The sequence below is a fragment of the Dermochelys coriacea genome, chromosome 12 (assembly GCF_009764565.3).
Source record: "Dermochelys coriacea isolate rDerCor1 chromosome 12, rDerCor1.pri.v4, whole genome shotgun sequence".
NCBI lineage: Eukaryota > Metazoa > Chordata > Testudines > Dermochelyidae > Dermochelys > Dermochelys coriacea.
The window spans coordinates 2,486,214-2,498,501 of NC_050079.1; the positions used below are offsets into that span (position 1 = coordinate 2,486,214).

General features: G+C 52.9%; 1 protein-coding gene across 2 annotated transcripts; it reads right to left on the reverse strand.

The window, feature by feature from the left end:
• Positions 1–2,731: 2,731 nt before the first annotated feature.
• On the reverse strand, positions 2,732–12,288 carry LOC119841228 (C-factor-like). Of its 2 annotated transcripts, XM_038368469.2 has the most exons (6): positions 12,014–12,288; positions 11,435–11,486; positions 9,617–9,804; positions 5,902–6,060; positions 5,192–5,311; positions 2,732–2,927 (listed from the first exon to the last, which is right to left on the reverse strand). In XM_038368469.2, exons 1-6 carry the CDS (start codon positions 12,239–12,241, stop codon positions 2,814–2,816), a joined length of 861 nt encoding a protein of 286 aa, XP_038224397.1. In that variant the 5' UTR covers positions 12,242–12,288; the 3' UTR covers positions 2,732–2,813. The 2 variants fall into 2 exon arrangements, with proteins under 2 accessions (XP_038224397.1, XP_043350916.1); XM_043494981.1 differs by lacking the exon at positions 2,732–2,927 and having other exon boundaries at positions 4,971–5,311.

Sequence of the window (12,288 nt, forward strand, 5' to 3'; positions counted from 1 at the left end):
CATTGTCCCTCCCAATCAGCTGCTGGGAGCCAGGGACCCGTTCACTGACTTCCCCACTCCCTCAGCTGGCCCAGGAGTCAGGGTAAAAGAGGCCCCGCATAGCCGCTCCTTTGAACCTCCTGTGCAGATAGCCCAGCCTGCATGAGCCCTCTTGGCCGGCAGCTCTCTCCTGTCAGCCCTGGCATGGAGCTTCCTCCCGCGTGCATACATGGGGAAATGCATGGCTACATGCATGGCTCCAGTGTGGCTGCTGTCAAGGGCTGTGCCGTTCCCTGTGACCAAAGGCTGTGGCAGCTTTCGATTGTTCCAAGTCAGACCCCTGACACATGCCGCACCTTGTCTTTGGGAGATTGGCTAACGGCTATTGGCGCTTCACCCCCATCTCACTAATCATGGGGATGAAGCTGCATCTGGTGCAGGAAGCTGGCCTGGCCCAGCCCGGCCCTGTGTCCTTTGTATGTGTGGCTGAGAGAGGGCGGGGGAGAGTTTGACGTGTTCTTTGGAGAGCCAGTGCCAGTGTCTAGTTCCCAGCCCAGAAGCCAGAGGGGCTACACCCTGGTGGGGGGGGGGGTCGAGGAGCTCCCTGGCATGGACACTCTGCCTGGTGTCAGGGGTGAGGCGCTGGGCAGAGAAGTTACAGGACAGAGAATGGTTCTTCCCAGCATCGCCAACCCTCCTTTATGGGAAGGTCTTCAGAGAGCCAGAGCAGCCTTGCCCGTAGCTCCCGCACTCACTCCAGCCCCCTGGCTCTGCTGTAGTACTGAGCCTGGACTCTGGTCTCCATACGCTATGAGCTGCCCCGCTTCCCCTGCAGCAGCTGATATCTCAGCTTGCTCTCTAGAGCAGGAGCAGGCAAACTTTTTGGTCTGAGGGCCACATCGGGTTTCCAAAATTGTATGGAGGGCCGGTTAGGGGAGGCTGTGCCTCCCCAAACAGCCAGGCATGGCCTGGCCCCCTGCCTCCTATCTGACCCCCGCGCTTCTCGCCCCCGATAGCCCACCCAAGACTCCTATCCCATCCAATCCCCCCTGTTCCCTGACTGCCCCCGGAACCCCACCCTTGACTGCCCCCCATCCAGCCCCTCCTTTCATTCCTGACTACCCCCCACGATCCCTGCCCCATCCAATCACTCCTTTTCCCTGTCCCCTGACTGCCTCTGGAACTCCTGCCCCTGACTGCCCCCTGCCACCGCCCCATCCAACCCCCCCCTCCTTCCTGACTGCCCCCCCGGGACCCCTGCCCCCCATTCAAACCTCCTGTTCTCCGCCCTCTGACCGCCCCGCCCCCTATCCACACCTGGTCACAAATATAAAGGGAAGAGGTTAAGAAGCTCTGATACAGTACTATAAAATCCTCTTATCTGTAAAGGGTTAAGAAGCTCAAGTAACCTGGCTGGCACCTGACCAAAATGGGGACAAGATACTTTCAAATCTGGGGGGAAAGGTTTTGTCTGTCTGTGTGATACCTCTGCCCAGGGACAGATCAAGAAAGCAAGCAATCCAACTCCTATAGAGTTAGTAAGCAGAGCTAAAAAATGCATTAGATTTTCTTTTGTTTTTGGCTTGTGAAATTCGCTGTGCTGGAGGGAATGTGTATTCCTGTTTTTGTGTCTTTTTTTGTAATTTAAGGTTTTGCCTAAAGGGATTCTCTGTTTTGAATCTGACTGCCTGTGAGATTATCTTCCACTCTAATTTCACAGAGGTGCTTCTTTTACCTTTTTTCTTTCTAATAAAGTTCTGTTTCTTTTAAGAGCCTGACTGATTTCTCTATGATCCTAAGACCCAGGGGTTTGGGTCTGTGATCACTTTGTAAACAATTGGTTAGGATATTATTCTCAAGCCTCCCCAGGAAAGGGGGCGTAAGGCTTAGGGGAATATTTTGGGGGAATAGGAACTCCAAGTGGTCCTTTCCCTGATTCTTTGTTAAATCACTTGGTAGTGGCAGCGTACCCTCCAAGGGCAAATACATTGTGCCTTGGGGAATTTTTACCCTAAGCTGGTAGAAATAAACTTAGGGGGTCTTTCATGCGGGTCCCCACATCTGTACCCTAGAATTTAGTGTGGGGAAGGAACCCTGACAACACCCCTGTCCCCTGACCACCACCCTGAACTCCCCTGCCCTCTATCCAACCCCCCCTGCTCCCTGCCCCCTTACTGTGCTGCCTGGAGCACTGGTGGCTGGCGGCGCTACAGCCGTGCTGCCAAGAGCACCGGGTCAGGCTGCAGCTCTGCAGCTGTGCTGCCCGGCCGCCCAGAGCATTGCGCCAGCGGCGCAGTGAGCTGAGGCTGGGGGTAGGGGGAACAGCAGCGGAGGGGCCGGGGGCTAGCCTCCCGGACCAGGAGCTCAGGGGCCGGGCAAGAGGGTCGCATGGGCCCGGGCCGTAGTTTGCCCACCTCTGCTGTAGAGGCATCCCTGGCCCTCCCCCCGCCATTCGCAGGCTCCCTGCAGCCTGCTTTGTCTCTTGGACTCTTTCAGCAGGAAATTTGAAACCAGCCTCCTGACTACCTGGCTCCTGCTGCCCTCTGGGTGCTGAGCTGCCCTGATCTCACTCGCCATGGTCCTGGAACCGGCACAGCCCCAGCGTTGGGATTCCAGCTTTTCTGCTCTGCTGGGCATAGGTGGGTTAGCACTTGCCCAGCTTTCAGGCTGACTAATTGCTACAAAACCAGCCTCTGGCTGCCAGGCCAGGCCGGGCAGGGCCCAGCAGGGCTGTTGCATTAGAACAGTGGGTTTATTAAGGACACACACACGGCTGACGGTGCGGTCACTGGAATGACCTGGCCCAGGGCTCCTGTCGCTGGCTGGGGAGCGTCTCACCAGGGAAGAACTTTCCCTTCCCAGTCCACAAAGGCCCCGTTGTCCTTCTTGGAGAGCGTCGGGAGCACATTCAGGATTCCTCGGACACTCATATCCACCGTCAGTGGGACCTGCAGGGGGCAAAGAAGAGTGAGGGGGAGAAGCCTGCCCTGGGGCTGGCCCAGGACACCAGGGGCCCAGGGGCAGGGCCAGGATCTGGGACAGGATCTCAGTAATCCCATTCTGCCATCACTGGCAGTGAACGGGGAGCCAGGTCCCAGGCCAGGGTTTACAATAGAAAGTGGCTGAAAAGGGCTGCACCCCTGAGAGACAACCTAAGCCCCAGTGGAGACAGATGACCAGCTCCTGCCCCCTCCAGCTCCCCAAGGCAGCAGCTCTGCAGGGTTTGCTGTGCAATGCTGAGCGCTGAAGGAACCATGGCACCAGCACCCTGGGAAGCAACGCCCAGGACACAGCATCACAAGTGGCACCAGTGGGTGCTCGTGCCCCATCCTTGGCTCCGCCCCGAATCCGTCTCCTCCCTGCCCCTATTGGATCCCTCCCAAATCCCTGCTTTGGCCCCGCCTCTTCCCCAAGTGTGCCGTGTTCCTCTTCCTTCCCCTCCCTCCCAGGCTTGCTGTGCGAAACAGCTGTTTCATGGTGCATGTGCTGGGAGGGAGGGGGGAGAAGCCAGACACGGTGGTGCGCTCAGGGGAGGAGGTGGAGGCAGAGGTGAGCAGGAAGGGGGGGCGGGGGAGGGAGCTGCCGGTGGGTGCTCTGCACCCACCAATTTTTCCCCGTGGGTGCTCCAGCCCTGGAGCACCCACAGAGTCGACGCCTATGCACAGCACTGAAACTCCAGGGAGCTGGGTTGTCATAACTATAAAGGGAAGGATAACCACCTTTCTCTACACAGTGCTAGAAAATCCCGCCTGGCCAGAGGCAACCTCCTGTTACCTGTGAAGGGTTAAGAAGCTCAGCTAACCTGGCTGGCACCTGACCCAAAGGACCAATAAGGGGACAAGATACTTTCAAATCTTGGGGGGTGGGGGGGTAGGCTTTTGTTTGTACTCTTTGTTTATGTGGTTGTTCTCTCTTGGGACTGAAAGAGGCCAGACAGAAATCCATCTTCTCCACCCATCCTAATCCAAGTCTCCAATATTGTAACCAGAAAAGGAGGACTTGTGGCACCTTAGAGACTAACAAATTTATTAGAGCATAAGCTTTCGTGAGCTACAGCTCACTTCATCGGATGCATTTGGTGGAAAAAACAGAGGAGAGATTTATATACACACACAGAGAACATGAAACAATGGGTTTATCATACACACTGTAAGGAGAGTGATCACTTAAGACAAGCCATCACCAGCAGCGGGGGGGGGGGGAAAGGAGGAAAACCTTTCATGGTGACCCCCCCCCTGCTGCTGGTGATGGCTTATCTTAAGTGATCACTCTCCTTACAGTGTGTATGATAAACCCATTGTTTCATGTTCTCTGTGTGTGTGTATATAAATCTCTCCTCTGTTTTTTCCACCAAATGCATCCGATGAAGTGAGCTGTAGCTCACGAAAGCTTATGCTCTAATAAATTTGTTAGTCTCTAAGGTGCCACAAGTACTCCTTTTCTTTTTGCGAATACAGACTAACACGGCTGCTACTCTGAAACCTGTGAATATTGTAACCAGTAGAGGTGAGCCAGGCAAGGCGGATTAGTTTATCTTTTGTTTTATGTGAATTTTCCCTATGTTAAGAGGGAGGTTTATTTCTGTTTTCTGTAACTTTAAGGTTTGCCCAGAGGGGGATCCCCTGTGTTTTGAATCTGAATATCCTGTAAAGTATTTTCCATCCTGATTTTACAGAGATGATTTTTACCTTTCTTTTTTTTTTTATAAAATCCTTCTTTTAAGAACCTGATTTTTCCATTGTTCCAAGATCCAGGGGTTTGAGTCTTTGATGATTTTGAAACAAATTGGTTAGGATATTATTCTCAAGCCTCCCCAGGAAAGGGGATGTAGGGCTTGGGGGGATATTTTGTGGGAAGAGGTCTCCAAGTGGGCTCTTTCCCTGTTCTTTGTTTAAAACGCTTGGTGGTGGCAGCATACTGTTCAAGGACAAGGCAAAGTTTGTACCTTGGGGAAATTTTTAACCTAGCTGGTAAGAATAAGCTTAGGGGATCTTTCATGTGGGTCCCCATATCTATACCCTAGAGTTCAGAGTGTGGAAGGAACCCTGACATGGGTCGTGACAACCGCTTCGCTGGGATGGGAGCCCCTGAGAGGTGTCATCAATATGGGGGGAGTGATAAGGGAACAGCCTCCAGCGTAACCATTCCCCCTACGATGAACATCTGCCCATGACATGAGGCTACAACTGGCCTCTCCCAGAGAGGCACCTACCTGGTGGGAGGCTGAGCTCCCCATATCAGTCTGCACCCAGCCAGGATGGACAGCAATGCTCAGGATCCCGTCTCTGCCATACCCCAAGGACTGGCACTTGGTGAGCATGTTCAGAGCAGCCTGTGGGCGAGACACCATGAGCAGAGACAGCAGCGTGTGGGGAGATCAGGGATCCACCCCCAGGAAAAGGTGAGCAAGGGGGGCAGCTAATGCAAGCTGCAGTGTAAGAGTCTCTTCTTGGGGATGATCAGCATGTTACTGAGTCGCCACCTCTTACTGCACCGGGCCCACGTGCAGGACCCAGAGTCCTGTTCCAAGGTTTGTACTGTGGGATCAGGAGACCAAGCATCATGCGAGAGGGGGAGGGATAGCTCAGTGGTTTGAGCATTGGCCTGATAAACCCAGGGTTGTGAGTTCAATCCTTGAGGGGGCCATTTAGGGATCTGGGGCAAAAATTGGGGATTGGTCCTGCTTTGAGCAGGGGTTGGACTAGATGACCTCCTGAGGTCCCTTCCAACCCTGATAGTCTGCCCTGATAGACTCTGACCCGGAGGCCATGCTTCCCATAAGAGGGAGCGGAGTGAGACTGGCCTGACAGGTAAAATCTGGGGGTCAAATCAGGAGGGCAAGAAAGACTTTTCTTTCCCCTTTGCTGTAGCGGAACACAGGGAACCAGCGTGAATTCGTGCCCTGCTGAGTGTACCCCCTACCTTGCTGCACCGATAAGAGATAGCTTGCCCCAACTGCCAGGCAAAGGGATTCGTGATGGAGCCGCCCTCACTGGACATGTTGACAATGGCCGCCTTGCTACAGCTCAGCCCTGGCTGGGGGCTTGCCTGGGCAGCCTTCTTCAGCAAGGGCAGGAACGCCTGGCAGGAGGGGAGAAAAGAGCACCCACAGGGTCAGCTTAGGAGAAAGGACCCAAACTCCTCTCTTCACCAGCAGACTCGGACTTGAATTGAAGTGGGTCCAGCTGTTGCCCAGCTTCAGCGCAGCACCGCCTGTGACACTCTGGTGGGCTGTCCCCCTCAGCCTGCTGCTCCTGGGCCATGCTCTCTCCCTGCCCCTCCAACTTTTCATAGTCTCCTCAGCCCTGTTTTAAAGGCTGGTTTCTCTGAGTTGGGTAATCCCATTCTGCCCTTGCTGGCAGTGAACGGGGAGCCAGGTCCCAGGCCAGTGTTTACAATAGAAAGTGGGTGAAAAGGGCTGCACCCCTGAGAGACAACCTAAGCCCCAGTGGAGACAGCATGAGGTCAACAGAAGAATTCTTCCATTGCCCCAGTTACCGCCTGCGAAGCAATGGATTTATTACAGCGATGGAAGAACCCTTTCGGCACCACTGTTTTGTTTCTAGTGTAGACACAGCCGATCATACACTGTTTCCCTACCTTAGAGCCCTGCACAGAGTATCAACGGGTAGTGATCAATGGCTCCATGTCTAGTTGGCAGCCGGTGTCAAGTGGAGTGCCCCAGGGGTCGGTCCTGGGGCCCGTTTTGTTCAATATCTTCATAAATGATCTGGAGGATGGTGTGGATTGCACTCTCAGCAAATTTGCGGATGATACTAAACTGGGAGGAGTGGTAGATACGCTGGAGGGGAGGGATAGGATACAGAAGGACCTAGACAAATTGGAGGATTGGGCCAAAAGAAATCTAATGAGGTTCAATAAGGATAAATGCAGGGTCCTGCACTTAGGATGGAAGAATCCAATGCACCGCTACAGACTAGGGACCGAATGGCTCGGCAGCAGTTCTGCGGAAAAGGACCTAGGGGTGACAGTGGACGAGAAGCTGGATATGAGTCAGCAGTGTGCCCTTGTTGCCAAGAAGGCCAATGGCATTTTGGGTTGTATAAGTAGGGGCATAGCGAGCAGATCGAGGGACGTGATCGTTCCCCTCTATTCGACACTGGTGAGGCCTCATCTGGAGTACTGTGTCCAGTTTTGGGCCCCACACTACAGGAAGGATGTGGATAAATTGGAAAGAGTACAACGAAGGGCAACGAAAATGATTAGGGGTCTAGAGCACATGACTTATGAGGAGAGGCTGAGGGAGCTGGGATTGTTTAGTCTGCAGAAGAGAAGAATGAGGGGGGATTTGATAGCTGCTTTCAACTACCTGAAAGGGGGTTTCAAAGAGGATGGCTCTAGACTGTTCTCAATGGTAGCAGATGACAGAACGAGGAGTAATGGTCTCAAGTTGCAATGGGGGAGGTTTAGATTGGATATTAGGAAAAACTTTTTCACTAAGAGGGTGGTGAAACACTGGAATGCGTTACCTAGGGAGGTGGTAGAATCTCCTTCCTTAGAGGTTTTTAAGGTCAGGCTTGACAAAGCCCTAGCTGGGATGATTTAACTGGGACTTGGTCCTGCTTTGAGCAGGGGGTTGGACTAGATGACCTTCTGGGGTCCCTTCCAACCCTGATATTCTATGATTCTATGATTCTATGATCTTGCGGGATTGTACACACCCTCTAGACCTGGGGTTCTCAAACTGGGGGTCAGGACCCCTAAGGGGGTTACAAGGTTATTACATGGGGGGGTCGCGAGTTGTCAGCCTCCACCCCAAACCCTGCTTTGCTTCTAGCATTTATAATGGTGTTAAATATATTAAAAAGTGTTTTTAATTTATAAGGGGGCGTCGCACTCGAAGACTTGCTATGTGAAAGGGGTCACCAATACAAAAGTTTGAGAACCCCTGCTCTAGATGCTAGACAGAGGCCTCCACTCGCTGACATGGAAGTATTTCCCCCTATAATACACTGAGCTGTACTTACACATCATACTGCAGAAATCGGGTAGGATGGTCAAATACCAGCAGCTTTGGCCTAACTCTGCTTCCATCTGAGTCAATCGGAGTTTTAGCTCGGAGGTATTAAGAACCTAGTTAGGCCAATACAATTTGCTTCTTCAAATCCTACTTAGTATAAGAGTAATAGCGAAACTTGTGGGCATATCCAGTATAAAATAGACCACCTATGATCAGAGCTAAGACAGCCTCATCATTAGCTGCCTTGTCCAATACCTGTCCCTACAGAAGGCTGGACTGCTCATGGAAAAGAAAGTACCTCGTATCTAGATGTTAACAAAGAGATGCAAATACACACTTCAGGGACAACTTACCACAGTGTAAGGTTAGGATTTAGGTGCCCAATTCTCATTCATTGTCAATGGGATTTGTGTGCCCAACTCCCTTAACCACCTATGAAAAACCCAGACCTAGTGTATAGAGATAGAGCAGGCTAGTCCAACAATCGCATGAGGGTACAGATAAAAGACATGGGAACGATGCGATGGGGAACTAAGGGTGCAGGAAAAGTTGTAGTTATATTTATCTGCTGGAGCAACAATAAGTGACCATATCACTGAAGAGCATCCTGTAAGGCACGTGTTGAGCGGGGCACAGTTAAGGTTGTATGGGCAGCCTTAACCTCTGATGAATTGCTCTTGTTTGGAATGTCTTTCCTACTCTGGCTGGGAACGCTGATTGACCCATTCTGATGGGCTGGGTCACACCTATGCACTAACTCCAAAGGGTGACCACTTGTGACCTCCTTCCCAAAAATCGTTTACACCTATCACTGCTCACATGCTGTCCAGCGGGGTGTCCTGGGCTCAAATGGGAGGGTCAACAGCAGCTGCATGGTGAAGGCAGGTGACAAGAGGCTGCTGAGGCATGGGGGGAAGGAGGAGGTGGGACTGGGGGAGAAAGGGAAAGAGATTTGAAGTGCCCCCTTCCCCTGCCCTGAGAGCTGGTGCCTGGAGCCTTAAAGCCACTTTAGACTCAGTTTCTAAATGGTTCAATTTGCCACATCCAGTTCCTGACACAAAGTGCCTTGAAAAGGGCTGTGGGCCCTGTGGTGCAGCTGAAAGGGCAGCAGCTGGGGGATGAAGGTTCCAGAAAAGCTTAGACAGAAACTAACAAGCAAGAGCCACATGCAGCACTGGAAGGAACCCTGGTCTTACTATGCTTGCTAGCTATTCTATTGGGAGTATTTGTCATAGTGGAAGGATACAGTGGAGAAGCATCAGCATCTTTTTCTCTAGGGAGATGCAAAAAGAAAAGGAGTACTTGTGGCACCTTAGAGACTAACAAATTTATTTGAGCATAAGCTTTTGTGAGCTACAGCTCACTTCATCGGATGTCACTAGGGAGATGGCCTCTACTGCGGGGGCTGGACTCTTGGCTCAGACCCCACGGGAGCAGGGCTAGGGGCTCTAAGTCCATTTCTCGGATGGTTACAGTCCCATAATGCACCTGACATGTACACTGTGATGAACACCGTGTCCCAGCCCCCAAACACATACACGCCAGCTTGGCTCATTGATCCAGGAACCAGAGCCCTGGGAGGAAGGGAAGAGTTCTGGCCTAAGCAAAATCAAACCGCAGTGTAGCTGGCAACGTGCCCACTGTCGGGGCCCTTACCTGGCTCACCAGGAGAGGCCCTGTCACGTTGGTTGCATACACCAGGGACATGTCCTCCGGCGTCTCAGACTCTAGTGTGTTCAGCCTCATTATCCCAGCGTTGTTTATCAGCAGATTCAGCCCCGAGCCTTTCAGATGCTCCTCAACTCTGGCTGCTGCCGCCTTGATGCTGGCTGGGTCCGTAACTTCTATAGAGACAGCACAGGGGGTTCAGGGGCCTGGTTCCTCCGCCCTGTAGCTAACCCCTGTAGCTGGACACGAAGCCCAGGCTGCTCCACAGAGCCATGCTAACATCTCGGGAGATGGTAACCACAGCTAGCTAGAACTGGGTAGAGCCATGTCAAGGGCAGGGTGGATTGCATGGAAGCAGAGCTTGAAATTGGGGAGACCAGGGATCAGCTGGGCAAGTGTAAAGCAGTGTGGCAGTGTGAGTGTTAATGAGCCGGGGGGAACAACAGGATCATCCCACTGGTGAGCAGGATTTGAAATCTGCTGAGGGAGCTCTGGCAGGCTCGCCCTCGTCCAGCCTTCATCATCCCAGGAAAACAGCTTTGAGGGAGAATGCCCAGAGGGCATGGTTGTTTGGCAGTGTTTGAAACACGCGATTTTTCCTTTTAAAAAGTGATTGCAGCATATTTTTTTATCCGAACCATCAGCAGCATTTTTGGGTTACAGAAAATGCTGGTTCAACAAAAGAGCTCGATAGCCATTTCGATAGGTCACTGAAAACATCAGACAAGCCAATCGGAGTTCACCCCAAGTGCGGGTGTGACCCTATGTGCGAAGTCACTACGCCACTCACTCAGATTTGGCCCCGCTCCCCACATCCTCGGTCATGTGAGCAGCACTCCAAGCATCAGCAGAATGAGCAGCTGGTCCCAGCAGATCCAAGGCATGGCCATCCCCGCCATGGTGAGCGCACTGTATGGCTATTGACTGGGCCTGGGGTGCCCCCCATGAATTTGGGCCCTGGCCATTGGCCTAGTTTGTTAATCTGCCCCTGGCAGGATCCCTAGGCTGGGATTGGTTCCCACTATCCCATCCCGTGAGAGGCATCCCTGAGACTAGCAGAGCTGCCCAAAGGGCAGCTCCTGTTCATGAAATTGATTCCCTGACTCCAAAGCTTCAACTACCTAAAGATGGGTTCCAAAGAGGATGGCGCTTGGCTGGTCTCAGTGGGGGCAGATGACAGAACAAGGAGCAATGGTCTCAAGTTGCAGTGGGGGAAGTCTAGGTTGGATATTAGGAAAAACTGGAATGGGTTAGCTAGGGAGGTGGTGGACTCTCCATCCTGAGAGGTTTTTAAGGCCCGGCTTGACAAAGTCCTGGCTGGGATGATTTAGTTGGGGTTGGTCCTGCTTTGAGCAGGGGGTGCGACTAGATGACCTACTGAAGTTTTTTCCAACCCTGATCTTCTATGATTCTATGAGTCTATGAAAGCAAATCTGTCCCCAATAGAGAGAGGCCTGTTCAGACCCAAACTAGCCAGGCTCATACATGGCACAGGCAGCCCCTGACTCTGAATCAAAATCATCCCTTCCCTGCCGACCTGGCACGCAGGGCAATCTGCAGATACCAGGAACTTCCTGGGCCCCCTCCTGACCAAGCCCGCAGAGCCTGAGTGGGACATGGGAGACCTGGGAGTCGCTCTGCTGAGATGGGTGGGCACTAGGCACTCTCCCCTTCACTAACACCTAGGCAGGACTAACAGTGGCTCCCAACAAGGCACGGAACAGGAACACGGAGACAGGGAATGGGAAAGAATGGGACCCAGAGCAAGGGAACCTCATCTCTCTGGGACCAGGGCAGGGCACCCACCTAGTGCAACAATCATCAGGTTTGGATGCCTGGATGCCAAGGTCTTTAATTCCTGAAAAAGAATAAAATCAATGATTATTGACAGAGCCCCCAGCGACGGTCAAGCCGGGCACAGTCCAGCTCCCTGCTGCTACCCAGGACCAAGTAAATATCTCATTGCTTTGACTCTGCAAAGCTCCCATGCGCAGGATCCAGCTCTGGCTTTTGGGGTCTGCAACAGGGATCTGCATCCTGGGTCTTTAAAACGCCATCATCTAGCCCAGTGAAGTCAAGTCAGGGACACATTTCCCTGTCCCCTTTAGGACACAGGCACAAAGCAGTGCAGGTGTCACCCACCTGTGCTCCCTGCTCTCTCCCTCAATGCATTCTGCTAGCTTTGCATGTGTCCCATGCAGAGCTCATCCCCAGCCAGCGTAGCTGCCTTATGTGCCAGGGAGTGTCAGCCTGGAGCAGTGTCTGGAATTCCCTCCTGCTTGGGCCTGTTGCCTTTGGGTCCAAGCGCTGAGAGGCTAGAAGCCCTCACTTAGATTCCCCCACCCCAGGTACAGCTAATTCCATCTCGCCTCACCCCATTCTCACCTGTGCTTGTGCGCCCTCCGGATCCCGGCAGGTCGCAAAGACCCACTCGGGTGGGTTTGATTTCCCCAGAAACTGCTTGGCAAGCCCCAGGCCGATTCCCCGATTGGCCCCAGTCACCAGAACGCTGCGGACATTAAAGCCAGCCATGGTCCCTTGCCTGCCTCTGCCCCTGCCGGCACTGCCTCTGCTCAGTGAGAGCTGGGCTAGCTGCACCCACTTCCCCTGCATCTGGGGTTACCAACTCCTTGATTCTACACCAAGGACTCTTGGCTACA